Source organism: Dromiciops gliroides, chromosome X, assembly GCF_019393635.1.
Source record: "Dromiciops gliroides isolate mDroGli1 chromosome X, mDroGli1.pri, whole genome shotgun sequence".
Classification (NCBI taxonomy): Eukaryota; Metazoa; Chordata; class Mammalia; order Microbiotheria; family Microbiotheriidae; genus Dromiciops; species Dromiciops gliroides.
Genome location: NC_057867.1, coordinates 83,907,207 through 83,925,282, shown reverse-complemented (window position 1 = coordinate 83,925,282; position 18,076 = coordinate 83,907,207). Strand labels below are relative to the sequence as shown.

General features: G+C 40.9%; 1 protein-coding gene across 1 annotated transcript; it reads left to right on the top strand.

Moving 5' to 3' along the window:
* The first annotated feature begins 14,239 nt into the window (after nt 1–14,239).
* LOC122734043 (diphosphoinositol polyphosphate phosphohydrolase 3-beta-like) lies at nt 14,240–14,983 on the top strand. The gene has a single exon (XM_043974715.1). It carries the CDS (start codon nt 14,386–14,388, stop codon nt 14,944–14,946), a length of 561 nt encoding a protein of 186 aa, XP_043830650.1. The 5' UTR covers nt 14,240–14,385; the 3' UTR covers nt 14,947–14,983.
* Nucleotides 14,984–18,076: the final 3,093 nt, after the last annotated feature.

The following is an 18,076-nucleotide window of genomic DNA, read 5'->3' as shown; positions in this document are numbered from 1 at the left end:
CGGAATTCCTTTATGTTGCAAATATGGTATTGATATCTAAACCAGGAGAGCAAAATCAGAGAAAGAAAACTGCAGACCAATTTTTCCAATGAATTTTAAACAAAATACTAGCAAGAATGCGGCAACAAACAAATCATACAGAGATCATACAGTTATGATGAGGTGGAATGTAGGGCTGGTTCAATATTAGGAAAACCAGTAACATAATTGACCACATCAATAACAAAAATAAAGAACTGAAACTTCTACCCCATGATTCTACAACAATGACAAGAATCAGGCTTCAAGTACCTAAGAGAAGATGTGGGAAAGAGCTGAACAATATCCTCCAGATCCAAGGAGAGGCCTTAGGAGGCTCCAAAAGACATTTAAAAGTCACGTATTCATTGAAGTCAAGTTTGGTCAAAAATAACTGATCAAACCTTTTTTTTTTTTTTAAAGAGATAACCATTAAATGGACAAAGTCAGAAGAGAGAAACAACCAGTGAAGAAAGAAAACTCTGAGAATGATTGCACAAAGCTAAGTGCTAACAAAACTGAAAATATAAAAGAAATGAACACTTTAAAATATAAAATACTTAAATAGGCAAAAGAGTAAATAAACAAGCGTACCCATCTCAGGAGATGATGAAAGCCTCCAAAAGGCACTGGACAAAATAGTTTCACAAGAGGGAATTCTATCAAATAGTCAAAGAATAATCCCTCTCTTCTATGAACTGCTTTCAAAAACTGAGAAAGGAAAAAAAAAAACTAAGAAAGTGTCACTGAAGAAGTCAAATCAGGGTCCTCATCTTCAAATGAAGTCCAATACCATTAATAAATATCACTGCAAAAAATATGGGCGAATAAAGCAATGTATAAAAAAGAAAAAAATAACAAAAACAACAAAATCATAAAATTATCTCAACAGATGCAGAAAAAATCTTTTGAAAAATACAACACCCATTCCTATTAAAAACACTAGAGAGCATAGGAATAAATGGAGACTTCCTTAATATGATAAACAGTATCTACCTAAAACCATCAGTGAGCATTATCTCTAATGGGGATTAATTAGAAGCCTTCCCAATAATATCAGGGGTGAAGCAAGGATGACCATTACTACCACTATTATTCAATACTGGTGCTGAAAATGCTAGCTATAACAATAAACCAAGAAAAAGACACTGAAGGAACAAAAATAGGCAAGGAAGAAACAAAACTTTGAAGATGATACAATGGCATACTTAAAGAACCTTAGAGAATCAACTAAAAAACAAGTTGAAACAATTAATAACTTCAGCAAAGTTGCAGGATGTAAAATAAACCAATACCAATCATCAGCATTTATGTGTATATAGAAAATTCCGGGTCTACCTGCCAAGACAAACTCAGGAACTATATACACATAATTACAAAATGCTTTTCACACAAATAAAGTTGGAGCTAAATAATTAGAAAAACATCAGTTTCTCATGGGTAGGCATAGCCAATAAAATAAAAACAACAATTCTATCTGAATTAATTGACTTATTCAGTGCCATACCAAGCAAATTATCAACAATTCTTCTATAGAGTTATATACAATAATAACAAAATTAATCTGGAAGAACAAAAGGTCAAGAATATCTAGGGAATCTATGAAAATATATTGGGTTAGGGCAGCTAGGTGGCCAGGGCCGGTGCTCAGGAGGACCTGAGTTCAAATCTAGCCTCAGACACTTAACACTAGCAGGGCAATGAGGGTTAAGTGATATGATACCATATGATACCATAAGGAAATGGGGGAGCATGGAATATTTTACCTGTTAGATCTATGGAGAAGGGAAGAATTTATGATCAAACAAGAGACAGAGAACATTATAGGAAGCAAAATGGATAATTTTGATTACATTAAATTAATAAGTTTTTGCACAAACACAACCAAGACACCCAAGATTAGAAGGATAGCAGAAAATTGGGGGAAATCTTTACACCAAGCTTCTCTGATAAAAGCCTTATTTCTCAAATATATAAAGAATTGAGTCATTTTTTTTGGTGGGGCAATGAGGGTTAAGTGACTTGCCCAGGGTCACACAGCTAGTACAGATCAAGTGTCTGAGGCTGGATTTGAACTCAGGTCCTCCTGAATCCAGGGCTGGTGCTTTATACACTACGCCACCTAGCTGCCCAAATTAAGTCAAATTTATAAGAATACAAGTCATTACCCTATTTATAAATGGTCAAAGGATTTGAAGAGGCAGTTTTCAAATGAAGAAAGCAAAGCTATCAAAAGTCATATGAGAAAATACGGAGAAATACAAATTAAAACAACTCTGAGGTACCATCTCATGCCTATCAGATTGGCTGATATGACAGAAAAAGAAAATGACATGTTGGAGGAGTTATGGGAAAATGAGGACACTAATATACTAATGCATTATTATTTTTGTTTGTCTTTGTTTTTGTTTTGTTTTTGTGGGGCAATGGGGGTTAAGTGACTTGCCCAGGGTCACACAGCTAGTAAGTGTCAAGTGTCTGAGGCTGGATTTGAACTAAGGTACTCCTGAATCCAGGGCCGGTGCTCTATCCACTTTGCCACCTAGCTGCCCAGGGATATATTTTATTTATTTATTTTTTTTATTTTTTATTTTTTTTTTTAGTGAGGCAATTGGGGTTAAGTGATTTGCCCAGGATCACACAACTAGTAAGTGTCAAGTGTCTGAGGCCGGATTTGAACTCAGGTACTCCTGACTCCAGGGCCGGTGCTCTATCCACTGCGCCACCTAGCCGCCCCCAGGGATATATTTTTTAAAGGGAAAAGAATCTATATGCACAAAAATATTTATAGCAGCTCTTTCTGTGGTGGCAAATAATTGAAAATTGAGGAGATGCTCAACAATTAGGGAATGGATAAACAAGTTGTGGCATATGTTTGCAATTGAATACTACTGTGCTATAAGAAATGATGAGCAGATTTCAGAAAAACCCAGAATGACTTAAATGAATTGATGCAAAGTGAAGTAAACAGAACCAAGAGAACATTGTACACAGTAACAGCAACACTGTATAATAATCAACTGTGACTGACTTAGCTATTCTCAACTCTACAATGATCTAAGACAATTATGAAGGATTCGTAATGAAAAATGCTATCTGCGTCCGGAAAAAAATTGATGGAGTCTGAATGCAGATTAAAGCATACTTTTTAACTTTAATTTTCTTTTGTTTTTGTTTTTTGCGGGGCAATGAGGGTTAAGTGACTTGCCCAAGGTCATACAGCTAGTAAGTGTCAAGTGTCTGAGGCCGATTTGAACTCAGGTCCTCCTGAATCCAGGGCTGGTGCTTTATCCACTTTACCACCTACCTGCCCTAAATTTACTTTTCTTGGGTATTTTGGTTTGTGTTTTCTTTTGCAACATAGCTAATATTGGAAATGTTTTCAATGACTTCACATGTATGATTATACAAACTGCTTGCCTTCACAAGAAAAGAGAGAGCAGGGAGGGAAAGAATTTGGAACTCGAAATTATAAAAAATGAATGTCAATAATTATTGTTATATATAATTGTTACATATAATTATTGTTACATATAATTGATAAATATTTAATGAAATAAAAATATATCGGGGAAAAAATAGCCAGGAGAAAACTCACAGAGATGCTTTTTGAAGAAATGGAGTGACTAGATTCCAAACACATATTACCTTTGCATATAAACACACACACATCTACACAGAAACAATCATTGCTGTTGAACACTGGGTCCCACAGACCAGGAACACAAGTCCCATGCAATGCACAGGGCACAGCCTCCCCTATCAAGCTGATAAACTGCAGGAAGGAATCCAACAGAAGCACACAGAGGGGCAGCAGGGATGGGTTTTGCAGAATGGAATAGACCACCAAGCAGCACATGCAAAGCAAGCACAAAGGTCATGTATGAAACACAGTCTACTTTGTGGTCAGATTCAAACCACGCTTCCCATACCCTCCCACAGCTCCATGGTTAGTAACCCCCTTGCCCTTTTTTCCTTGAACATCCAGAGTGGACTTGGTCACAGTGTTGAAATGGTGCTCTAATGAGAGAACAGAAGCAAAGAGCCTGTTTTGTATAACTTTTAAAATAAAATTTTAAAATGCAAGAACCATTCTTAGCTGGGGAGAGGGATACAAAAACAGGGGGCAGGGGCCAGAGCCCTGAGAAGTGAAGGGACTTGTCCAGGGTTACATAGAAGTGATGTATTGGGGAGGGACGATTGAATCCAGGACTTGCTGGCTTCAGTGCCGGCTCCCTATCCCACATTATTCCATGTTGCCTCTAAACATGCTTCGTCAACCTCATGAAATGAGCACATATCCTGGCTACGGGTTCTATCCCAAATTACTACTAGACATACCTAGGATAGGGCATGCATATATTATGGGAGAAATAGCTCTTCTCTGAGTTCATATGGTAGGAGGTAACTGCTGCCAAATATCTATTTCTCACAACGCAGAGATTGTGGAGGTAAAAACCTCGATTTTGTGATTATGCTCAAGCATAGGTTCTGCCCTCAGAGAAAACCTGAACCCCCCCCCGGAGGATTCTGCCAAGGCTTCTCATGGACAAAATTACATCAGAATGACAGAGAAATAGTTCCCTTACATATTGCAATCCTGGTCATTCCTCTTAGGCCACGAAAGTTAAAGAGGAGAAAGATCCATACTCCCATACTTCCTTCAATGTCACCAAATGGAACAAACTCAGTTAGAGAATAAATGGAATTAATAGGTAAACTAAGTCAGATTACAGATTGAACTACACTTATAGTGTTCATAAATAGGTTGGTTGCTGCCAAACAGTCAGTTGAGATTCTTCATCTGGCATCTTATCTAAGGAATGTTTAAAACATTAAGTAAATTTTCACATCCTATGGTATAAGTTTGTTCAAGTGAGGTCAATATTAAGGCAGACTTTTAGTTAACAAAAATGTGCAGAAGGAATGGTCCTGAGTCCCAAAAGTAAAAGGAAATAAAAAAATTCCCGTAACATTGCACGCTCTCTGTCTCTGTCTCTCTTGTATGTATATATATATATATATATGCACCTAGGTGGCACAGTGGATAGGGTGCTGGACTGGGGTCAGGAAAATTCATCTTCCTGAGTTCAAATCTGGCCTCAGACATTTACTAGCTATGTGACCCTGGGCAAGTCACTTAACTTTGCCTCAGTTTCCTCATCTATAAAATGAGCTGGAGAAAGAAATGGCAAACCACTCCAGTATCTTTGCCAAGAAAGCCCCAAATATGGTCATGAAGACTCAACCACAACTGAACAACAACATCTATCTGTATCTCAGTTTTCAGAGGAACTTTAATCTTGTCTTCCTTAAAATTTACTACTACATTAACATTTGAAACTTTTACATAAAATTTGAAACTTAAAACTTGACATCTTTATCATATATATCATAATATCATCCAGAAAAGAAGTGATATTATGGAGACACGATGCTATACATGAATGCTTAATCATTAACAAGGGGATGGATGGTGATCCCAGGCATTTATTTATCTATTTGCTTAGGTTAGGAAATGGAACCAAAGAGTGACCACAAATTCCCATGAGTAAAATTAAAAACATTAAGGTCTTTCATACTCGTATCCTATCATAGTAAGTCAGAGCTATTTGAGTCTTTCAACAACAAGATTCATCCAAAAAACAAAACCTCTTTACAATTTACCAGCTCTGATTATAGAAGTTTTCTATGAAAGGAAGAAGGAGGGACATGGTTATAACCCAATCAAAACAATCCCATCAAGGGCACGGACCAAGGTGCACAAACATAACAGGCTAAAATATTCCAGGTAAGAGTCATGGTTAGCCTTCATTTGGAAATAGTCAATCATGTAACAAAATGCCACAGTATTCATAGTATACCATAACCATGCTAAGCATTAACCAGGTGGGAAAATGCCCTGTTCAGAAAGGAAATAGCAGTGTGTACTGCAAGATCATCCCTTCAACTATCCCAAGCACATACACCTACCTGTAATAGTTCTGGGAACAGCACATGCCACTTCCATTCAATGGTGGATGATTGACTTGATGGTAATTTAGACAAGCATACCTGAAACCAAAATTCAGAATAATGTGGAAATAGGTCCTTGAATAGCAAGTTCTGCTTATTATAATGCAGGGCAAAGTACAGTCATTATTTTTTCTCATGTTGTTAACAATAAGAACATCCAAGCCTTTATCTTCTTCTTCCTTTCTAGTTTAAGTCCATCATGGAACAGAAACCAATCACTACAAATTAAGATTTCCACACTTAGGATAACCATATCCTAAGGAATTGCACAGTAACTCTTTTTTGGGGGGGGGGGGGTGAGACAATTGGGGTTAAGTGACTTGCCCAGGGTCACACAGCTAGTAAGTGTCAAGTGTCTGAGGCTGGATTTGAACTCAGGTCCTCCTGAATCCAGGGCCAGTACTCTATCCACTGTGCCACCTAGCTGCCCCACATAGTAACTCCTAAGGCAAAGATAAAATCTTTAAATCAGAGGTCCCAAAGAACTTCACAGATAAGAAAAAAAGTCTATGTTCTTTTCCCTAATTATTATTACTTTTCATTATGATTGTTATTAAAATAATAAGTTTAAGGCAAAATATACCCAATTAAAAATTTAATAGTTTTTATACCTTGTGATCACATCCTCCACTAGCACAATTCATAATCTAACAGCATCCAGATGAAAAGAGAAGTTAATTTCCTAGGAATACAATTACATTGCTCTTTAGGTATCATTTTTCAAATTCATAGCATTTCTTATACAATGATTTCCCCCAAATCACTAGAGAAGAAAAATTAGAAGCCTAACAATTGCATACATAATATTATGGAATTTAAAATAATAAAACAAAACTTACTGCCAGTTAAATAACATCAAATTATTTGAATGTATTTATGAAAGCATCTTACATAGAAAATTATTTCTTCTATCAATTTGGCATTCTACATCAATTACATTCAAAAACCAGTATAGAGTAATTACACTTTTAGTTCTTATTCATGAAAAGCAAAATTATCCTTATAGAAGAAATTTAAATGAAACTTAAGTTGAAATTAAACCACATTATAATTTAGCTTTAAGGAGAAACCCAATCAAATCAAATCTGGATTTACAATCACAGATATATCATTCAAATATCAATTTTTCCAAGGGCCTTTGGGGGCAGCACCCCAAATTAAAGAGCCCACTGCTTTTAGCTAGCTCACTCCCAAAGATTTATGGTAGAAATCTCATATTCTCATCCTCCTCTTTCAAGGTCTATGAGTCCCCTAAAATATGAACATTAGAAACATAATGATATTAAGGCTGTTTATCCCCTAAATAAGGATATGAACACATCCTTCTAATAGTGCTTCAAGGACAAAATTTTAGTATGTTATCTCAATATTTTCAGGCTACAAATTTATCACTATAGTTTCCATTTAATAAATGTTGAAATTTGAATGTTGTTTATCTCAAATTCCTAACAAGAGTTTCTCCCAAAAGTTTCTCATCCTTCTTATCTCAATGAGACCAAAGTCTCATCAAACCTCTCTTTCCCAAACTCCTTTTGAAAGTCCTTTGACTTTTTTTTTTAATAACAAACAGTTTTATTTTTATTCCCTTGATTTTTTTTTTTTTTTGCAGGGCAATGGGGATTAAGTGACTTGCCCAGGGTCACACAGCTAGTAAGTGTCAAGTGTCTGAGGCCGGATTTGAACTCAGGTACTCCTGAATCCAGGGCCAGTGCTTTATCCACTGCGCCACCTAGCTGCCCCTATTCCCTTGATTTTTAATACCTCCATTCATTGTGTCAGTGCAGACTCCCATTTCCCTTACCTTTCCACATTCTCCAGCTCTACCTGCTTAAACCTTCTCTCTCTTTTCCAATGGACTTACCTCTCTGTTACTTTTCTTTATTTTCATCTTTATTCCCATGTCATCCTTAGTTCCCAATCATACCAATTCTACCAAATCTTTCCTGCATGAATTTTCTCATCTTTTACATTTCAAGTTGCATAGTCTATTTCAATTTCTCTTTAGGTGACTTTGCCTCAAATTTACCTCAACAATTAAGTTATGATAAATCATTCACAGAAGGCATCACTCGATAAGGCCTATAGGCTGTGAATCAATTTTACCCCATCATTCTCCAGATGGTGAATTTTTCTCCTAAAATGGCTAATCTATGATCTTCCAAGAGAGAAATTTTATTTTAAAAAATCTTAAACAATATTTGCATGTAAGCTTGGGTTTAGGAAGCTGTAAATCTGCCCCCTTCAAAAAATTCATTAAGATCTTTCAGCATTTACAAAAACAACCAGATAATAACCTAGAAATTTACAATACAGAAATTTATGTCAGTTACAAATTCAATCTCTAATCAGTTTACAATGCCACAGTCTCCCTTCTTTCTGTTGTCATTTCTGCCACTTCAACCTCACCAAGGTTAAGAAGATCTAGAAGAGACTTTCTTGCAATTTTTCTTTGTCTCACACTAAAAGTCTGATCAAAGGGTCAGTGGAAGTAAGTCCCTGTTTATTATGAAGGGGAGTTTGGCATCAGAACTGCAGTATATTCTAGATAGTAGGGAGAGCTGTTTCAGGTATAAAACTCTATTAAGTTAAATAATAGAGTTGAATTATCCCAATTTCTCATCTGTCTTAGAAGAAAGGGGTTTGAGAAGTCACTGGTCCTCTTGGAAAATGAAGAATGAACAACAGCAACGTCTTCTCTACCAGTTGACAGGATGTTCATTTCTACCTTGGTTAAGGTCTCTAAACTTGCTCCACTTTATTAGTCTCCCACTGCTTATCTTGGGAAGAATTATGTGAATGCTGGGAATCAGGACCCTGGTTTTTGGATCGCATAAGGAAGTGGGGTTTTCTGATCATCAAAACCCATAGACACATCTGTAGGGAGAGGTGTCAAAGTCAGTTGGGCAGCCTGTTTTGTAAACTTAGGGCAGCATTTGTAATATCAGTGTCTATCCAAATGTGCCAATAAGCCATCTGGTAAAGTCACTGACTCTCTATAACTTATCTAAGCTTATACCCAGTGTTAAAATCAAAGAATCCTTCTTAGGGCCAAGAATATCACTCCCCCGAAGTTAATCCTGTTCAAACATTTTCACAGAGATTTTAAAAACTGAGCTTTAGATAATATGCATTCCTTGAATGGAATCTTTTCCAAACTATCCAAGAGAAAACCCATAGAGATATCTTTAGAAAATAATGGACTGACTCAATCCCATGTTTTAGATTTTTTTTTTAATTGCCAGCAATATTTGAAGCAGAATCCTCAGGATGCAAAAAAAGAATGATTTGAGAACCAATTTTTTTTTACCAAATCAAAATCACTAAAACCAATTCCCAGAACTGAAAGCTATTCATTAAAATCAATTCATTGACCCCCTTAAGATTAATTTCTTTTCTTTTCTTTTTTCTTTTGGTGAGGCAATTGGGGTTAAGTGACTTGCCCAGGGTCACACAGCCAGTGAATGTTAAGTGTCTGAGGCCACATTTGAATTCAGGTCCTCTTGACTCCAGGGCCGGTGCTCTATCCACTGCGCCACCTAGCTGTCCCCAAGATTAATTTCCATATGTCAGTCCAAGTTTGGTTGTTGGAGACAACACTATAGAAAAGATGAGATGGGAGATTGAAAGAATGAGCTTTCTAGATAATATCTGACCTATCTTCACTGACGTATATGCTAAATGTGCAGTCTTACCAGGACCACTTAACCACAACGCTGGACCCTACCAGAGTAGGATTATAAACAGAACCAGACCAGAAAGCGGTTCTCTGAGTTACCCACTGCAGAGCTTTATACAAGGCTAGAGCCACTGAAGTATGACCACATAACAAGCGGTCAGAACCGTGACACCAGAGCCTACCCAGGTGGAACAGTGGCCACAACACACAGACAAGCCTCTTGCTCATGTGCCTGAAAAAAAGATACAAGGTATGGAGATAAACAAGACACAGGGTTTGGGGGGGGGGGAATACCTTGTCCTTCCTATTAAAGGTCAGAGTTTCTCAGTCCAGTCCTTGCCTTAAATACATGAATCATGCTGGCTTGCTCATCAGGGAGGCTGGGCAGCCCCAGACTAAGCCCCACAAAAGTTTCAACAGATTATTCCAATACAAGAGACCAAAACCAAAAACAAACTGCAATTTTTTTCTTCAATTTTGGCCAGCAGTCTTTATAGCCTTAATTGTTTCCTTCAAAATTTCTGCAAGGTTAGAATGTACTCTTGTGTGCACTGGAGAGTTTCTGCAATGGAAGCTTCAGTCTTTCCAATCTCGTTGACTGTCACTTTATGGGTCAACAAATTTGTGTGACGAATAACTCCTCTCTGAGTTCAGGTGGCAGTAACTAATGTCACATAATGATTTATAATATAGTACAGAATACAATGCAGAAAGTAACTAATGCATATATTTATAATGCAATACAAAATACAATGCAGAATTGTGGAGATAAAAACCCAGGTTTGTTAAGGTCTTGGAGAAAAGGTGAATCCCCACGAGGATTCTGACAAGGCTTCTTATAGGCAAAATTACTTACAAGTGACAGAGAAATAAATCACATACTTCCTTCAATGTTGCAAAAGTTGAACAAATTTAGTTACGTAGTCATAATCGCTTATATTCCCATAGCAAACAAATCTCATCAAATAAACTTTATAGGTAACTAAATCAGATTACAGATTGAACTAAACTTAGAGGTTTCACAAATAGTTGGTTTTAGAATTCACATGTTGCCAAAGAGTCTGGGACAGTTGAGATCCTTCATCTGGCACCTTATCTAAGAAATGTTTAAGGCTTTAAGTAAATTTTCACATCCATATGTTGTATGGGTTTTGTTCAGGTGAGGTCAATATTAAGACAGACTTTTAGTTAAGCACAGTTTGTAGAAGGAATGGTGCCAAGTCTCAAATAGTAGAAGGAAATAAAACATTGCCATAACATGCTTGTAGCTATATACTTTATCTATCTATCTATCTATCTATCTATCTATCTATCTATCTATCTATCTATCTATCCATCCATATATATACACACAAATATATAAAGTATGTGTATATGTGTATGTCCGTATATATGTCAGTAAATATCCCTTTGTAAAAGCTAATTGGTTGTAAATGGTTAAATGATATGGTGACAATTGATATCACAGGGGAGAAGGTACTAGTATAGGGGCTTGATTATTAGTACATCCAGAGCTGTTCTTCAGAGGTAACTCAAGAACCTTGAGGAGAAAATGTTGCCTAGCTCTGATACATGGCTTATCAGTGAGAAGGGGAGCTAAGATAAGGAGTCCCTGAGCTTAAAAATTAACACAAAGAGAAAATGAGAGGATGGGTCTGAGTATGCAACTTTATAACTTAATGATGGGCAAATGAGCCTCCCCAAAATAAGCAGGAGAGAAAACCTTGAACATTAAAAGCAGAACAAAAACATCAGAGATATGGTGAACAAAATTCTGAAGACACTGACAAAAGTGAAAAAAAAATAGTCCATTTTATAAAAAATGAAAGAGGAAAATCAATTTGGAAAAAAAATGAACAACGTGAAATAACATTGGAAAGGAACCCTAAAAATATGATCAAATCCCACTATTTTTCAAGCCCCCATCACTCCATTTATATTTACTTATGTACCAGGCACTGGGCTAAGGGTCCTTGGCTTTTTTTTCTTTGAGGGAAGGATCTAAGATTAAGGACTAGGAAATGTTTTTTGCAGAAAGTAGGACTTAAGCAAACACTCACGGCTGCTATGTCCCTTAATGGAGTCAAAGCTTTGACCATGATGGCCAAAGTTGAGAAAGGAAAACTTAGTCCTTCTAAATACCTATGTGGTTCCACTATAGGTTAACTAGTTCACGTGGTGAACACCACACATTCAAATATTAAGGAGCTAACCTTATTAGTGTTTGGGGCAAACTGCCTCAGTTTACCCAAATAACTTGAGGAGACCACCAAGTCAAGCAGAGACAGATTTATTACATTCTTGCAAGAATGAGCAAACTCAATAACTGAGTCGCAATAGCTAATGCATGCCTTGAGCTTTTATAGGAATGTGGCGGGGGGAGTCCCCACGCACACTAGGGCAAGCTCACAATCTAACATCCAATCCTGTCTCACCCAGGGTGAGTGCTTAGCTCTTAGCTCGTGATCAATATATGGAGACATGCATACGTTCCAGGAACAAGGGGGAAAAGGGGAGGCGGAACAAGGTCAAACCGAAGGAAGTGGGAATGGGGGGAGTGACAGTGAGAGGAATCACAGTTCCCACTGAGTCCCCCCTCCCTCTCCCAGCCCCTATCTCTAAAGATATTCAACTTGAATAACAGCAAGAGTCACTCAGGTGTTTCAGCATTGTTTTGTAGTTGTGTTAATTTTAGAAGGATGACAGGGTTAAAATTTGTCTTTGGCTATGTTGGGAAATCAAAGAAATAGAATAAAGAATAAACGAATAGGGGCAGCCAGGTGGCGCAGTGGATAGAGCACCAGCCCTGGAGTCAGGAGGACCTGAGTTCAAATCTGGCCTCAGACACTTAACACTTACTAGCTGTATGACCCTGGGCAAGTCACTTAACCCCAATTGCCTCACCAAAAGAAAAAAAAAAGAATAAAAGAATAATCCATTGTTGGGACCCTAGGGTCAAGGGGATTCTGCTCTGAAAAAAAGAAACATGTCACTTAACATCTGGTCTCAACTTAATTGTCGCATCCTGTGCCAAGCCCCGTGATCACCTGCCCTTTCTTCTTGAGTCTCGAGTATTGAATTGGTAGGCGAACTCCCTGACCCACTCAACAGGGACTGGGGTTCTGACACATGATGGATTCCAGATAAAACTAAGATGTAGCTGACAAGTGGGGAGACTGAGCAGAAGTAAAAATACTGTTAATTGGCAATAAAACTTAAAGGAGACAGTGAGAATTTGACAAGCAATAAACTTTTAAACTAACTATACTGGGGCGGGGATGGGTATCTTCCAGACCCCATCCTCAGAGTTTAGTCTGACTCAAATCCATAATCATCTCCTACATTAAGAAGAAAAGAATAAGTTGTGCTTAATATGCTGCGTGGTGTTTACCTAGTAATGGGCAAGGCTGAAATGAAGGTGAAGGTCCTCTTTCCCCATCTCACTTTGTAAATTTGATTTTCAGCACTTCAAAAGGTGTCTGTCCTGATATTCTTTCAGAACTAGGAGAAAGGTGTAGGCAGGTCAATTCAGAACTGATTGGATACTCAGAAAGACCTTTTGGAAATGTTGACTTGGAAGGAATTCTCTAAAGAAATGCCCCAGCATTCCATTCCTGCTCCTTTTCTATTCCCCATTTTGGAGAGCAGAGGTGGTATGCTGATGCCCTTTGTAGGTAAGGCAAGAGTAGGTGCTGTAACGGATACACAAATGACCAAGTGAGGTGTCAAACACTCTTGTTGCTTGTCTGGGGTGGGGGTTGCTGTGTTTAAAGGAATGTAGTGAAACGGACATGTGGAGATACAAGTGGAAGCCTCCACTTAGCCTAGTAACACATAAGCGGCACAAGTGCTGGATTGGATGGCACTTGGTAGACAGCAGGTAGATGGAAAGATTTGGGGGGGGGGTTTCTAATGAGTGACCACGGTGCCAGTCCACTAGGAATCAGCGGAGTGCCACTGTGGTGCAGGATGGAGGGGGGGGGGAGTTGGGAGGGGGGGAAGGCAGGCACGCGCTCATGCCCCTGCTGCCCCGTGCCTCGATGAGCCCGCCTCCCCGCCGCCGCCGCCGCCGCCTCCGGAGTATCGCGGTCAGTTCCGGCCGCCCCCATTTGGCAAGGACAGCGGGGGCGCGGTGTGCCCAGCCCCTCGCCTCTTCCTGTCCTCCTCCCTTCCTCCCGCTCTACGTTTAGCTCCCGGAGCATCCTCCCCCTCCCCTGCCCATCCTCCTCCTCCTCCTCCTCCTCCTCCCCTCCTTCCCCCTTTTATACCCGTCCTCCTCGCCCCGAGCTCTGGTTGGTGGCAGGTCGCTCGTGCGTCGGCACCTCTCCCTTTTTCTCCAAGCTCCTGAGTGGCGGCGGCAGCAGCAGTGACAGCGGCGGCGGCGGCGGCGGCGGCGGCGGCAGCAGCAGAAACCGTGGCAAGAGAGATCCCGGCGTAGCAGCATCCCCGGCGCTTCAGAGGGAGGCGGCGGCGGCGGCGGAGGCGGAGGCAGCCTGTCCCGCAGCCCGCGCCAGCCGCAGCCCACTCGGACCAGCCGCCGGCGGCCCTCGCCCCCCAGGCTGCAGCATCAGCAGCCGACGCCGACGCCGAGGCGCCCGGAGAGACGCCCCAGCGGCCCCGGCCTCCGCCCCAGGGCCAGCCCCCTCGGCGCTAGTCGGAGCCCAGCGGCCGCCAAGATGAAGCTGAAGCCCGACCAGACCCGAACCTACGACCTGGAGGGCTTCAAGCAGCGGGCGGCGTGCCTGTGCTTCCGCGGCGAGCGGGAGGACGAGGTGCTGCTGGTGAGCAGCAGCGGCCACCCCGACCAGTGGATCGTGCCCGGCGGGGGCATGGAGCCCGAGGAGGAGCCGGGCGCCGCGGCGGTGCGAGAGGTCTACGAGGAGGCCGGGGTCCGAGGCAAGCTGGGCCGCCTGCTGGGCCTGTTCGAGAACCTGGAGCGCAAGCACCGCACCCACGTCTACGTGCTGGCCGTCACCGAAATCCTGGAGGACTGGGAAGACTCGGTGAACATCGGCCGCAAGCGCCAGTGGTTCAAGGTGGAGGATGCCATCAAGGTGCTGCAGGGCCACAAGCCCGTGCAGGCCGAGTACCTGGAGAAGTGGAAGTCGGCTGGTTCCCCGAGCTGCAGCAGCCCCGCCGGAGGGGACCCGCCGGCCGCGGCCGGCCCCGAGGGCCCCGACGGCGACGCCACCGCTGGGCAGCCGGCGGCCGAGCCCGCCGCGGGCTCCGGCAGATAAAAGGTGGCCCGGGTCATCCCGAGGAGAAGTGGGGGAGAGCAGGGGGAGGGGGGGGAGGGGGCGGGGGGCGGGGTGGAAGCGGCGGCCGGGCAGCGGCGGCGGGGTGGGGGGCGGGGCTGGGGGGGGGGCTGGTCTGCGTTCACCTGCTAGCGTCTGGAAACTCGATGGCAACCCTTGTGCGTTGTGTATTCCCTTTGCCCGCTTTGCGGATGCTTTAAAATCTCGCCCTTGGTCCGTACCAGTGTAAAATACTTCATTCAGTAAAACCAAAGCCGTAAGGGATTTTTCAAAAGATGCCTTAACTGCGTGCCTACCCTGCCCCTCCCACCCCGCGGCCCTCAGCGCCCCCCGCCTCTTCCTCCCCCTCCCGCCTTTCCCCTTCCCCTTGCCCCCTCCTCCCTCCGCTCCCCCTCCTCCTCCTGGTCCTTCTCCCCCTCCTCCTCCCCCATCCTCATTTGCTCCTTTTCCTTCACATTCGTCTTCACCTTCTTCCTCCTCTATTCCAGATTCTAATGGTCTATCTTGGTCAGTTTCCCACACCAGCCCGGTTTAAATGTGTGTTTTCTGAAGGAAGGCGATGGGAGGGAGGCCTTGAATGTTAGACACTTTGCTAAATACTTCATTACAATATGGCCCACTGGAAGCAAGCTTTCTACAGTGCAGATTTCCATGTCTAAATCTCCATGTTTCAGAAATGGAAAAAAAAAATATGAAAGGCAGTACAACTTGACTGTTTCAAACAAGTCACATCCCTCCGTACAACTTCCTAATATAGAGAAAATCAACATCCTTTATCATATAAAAGTATTGGTGATGGTAAATGCACAAATGTGCCATTTCTTTTTCCCCTTTTCATAAGATCTGCGCTTCAGCCCGTTTATAAATTCTTGGTGTTTTTCCCCCTCAAAAGCGTTTGGCCACTGTTTATGTCATACCCAGATAACCCTGTAGCTGAAATTGCTTTGACAAAATGTTGTGTAGATGACTTGAGGTTCTTGTTTTTAAAATTATATTGGGTTTCGCAGGTCATCCTGAAATCTTTTTTTCCTGTAATTTTCTCTCCTGCCTACAAGTAGCCAACAGAGATTGAATTTTGTACGTCCAGGTGTAATATGTGATGATTGCATTTGTGCATTTTTGTGGGGAGAGGGAGGGGGAGGAGGGGGTAGCCCAGAGTGTTCTGAAACCATCGAAATGTTATTCATCTCAAATTATTAATCGGCTCCAGAATATAGCACTAAGGATGTGTGATGGATTGTGGGTGTCACCCAGTGAAATTTTTTGATGGGACACTTGTTCATACCCCAGAACTTTGAGACTACAATTGGCATTTGGCATTAAGTTCTTCATATGATTGACTTCCCTTGGAAACCATTTAAAATTTCGAAAGACTCCCTGCTACAATACAAGTACCTCTTCTGGAACTTTCTTTCTCCTCCAGATCAGAATTAAAGTTGGACCTTTCACATTTCGAAGAAGAAAAAGAAGTTGAAGATCATTCCATATACAACATTCAACCACTTTGCAAAAATGTACTGATAGAGTGCAAAATGGAAATTCAATGTAATTCAAACCATTTTGTTATTCAATACATAAATCATTACCCGACTTTTAAAACACCATTGTGTAAAATGCTGATAGAAATTAAAAGTTGTGCTGTTCCGCTTTGGAAGTGTTATTGCTACAACTGGGAATGGGATCTTGTATTTATATTGAGGATAAGTCATAATCCACATGAAAATAGGATTGGGGAAATGTCCTAAAACAGAAAGGAATTAAAAAATAGAAAAAAAAAACACCTTTTAACTCCCCCCTCCCCACTATTGAAAGGGAACTTCATATTCCAAATGATGTCAATTATGTAAGCCGTATGGCTATCCACAAGCTTCACTGTACAGGAAATTAAACATCCTAGGCTTTTTTCCCTTAATTAAATCTTTTAAATCCCATAAATTGTCTTTTCTACTCTGAGAATTCTCATGAGCTGAAGATTTCTCAGCTTCACTGATTCTTTTAAGAAGTTTCTTTGCATTATGCATGAACAACCCAAAGAAACTGGATTCTTGTTTTATGGACTCCATGTTTCTACATATACTCAAATATTGTGACAGCCTCCCAGACAGCATTCTTAAAGGTAAAACCCATGATCTTAGTTGGTCCTATCTAAAGGGTAAAAATTTAATTTGGGGAGGGGTAGGGGGAGGTATGATCTGTGATTTCATCAGTATAGGGAACTCTGCAGCATAGTTCAATGAGAAGTTCAGAGATTTGTCTAGGGTCACCAGGGTGGAACTTGGGACTCAGGCCTTCCTTACCCTAAAGACCAAATCTCTATAGTTACTATGCCAGGTTGCTTCTCATGTAATTGATAAATTTGTAAACATATCAACATAAACAGTATTGATGTTAACCGGTTTATACAATACATATTTTATTGGAATTGTAGTCAGGAAGAGTTGCCATGTGTGATGTCACATCAGGATTCTTCAGTGGTGGGCAGTGTATGGATAGATCTACTTGATCCTGGTGCAAACCACAGAATCCCCTGGATTCCTTTGAATCCCTAAAAATCAGACCTAAAATTTGGGAGTTGTCATATTCCAAAGGACATTGAAAGTATATAAATATATAGGGTTGGTTCTTGTTAAGTATGTTTCCTAGAATTAGCCCTAAGAACATCACTTGCTCTTTACAGACATATGGTGGAGTCCTTCACAGAAACGTGTTGTAGGGAATAACTGGCCCAGACTCTTTTATTTCCCCCCTCCCATGAATCAAGGCTTTTTTTTTTTTAACTTACACCATTAAGTGGTGATCTATGTACTTACTAGTACATGATTTTGTGTGTAGTTCTTGTGCTTAAAGTTGCCTACTTGACTTTTTTTCCTGCTCCCTTATGTGTTTTTGAAGTGGTCAAGAGGCCATCCCACAAAAAGTAAAGTGTTAATTCTGAGGAATTGGCAGCCTGTCCACAAATCTGAATGATGGGTGACACAAAACTTACTTTGTAAACCAGCTGAGGTCTCCTGGTTGGGTTAGGGCTGGCTGGGGCCACACTTTTAAAATACTGGTAAGAACTTCAAATGAGCAGAGTGGCCCCTTGGACTACTCTATAAATGAGCATTAGGGT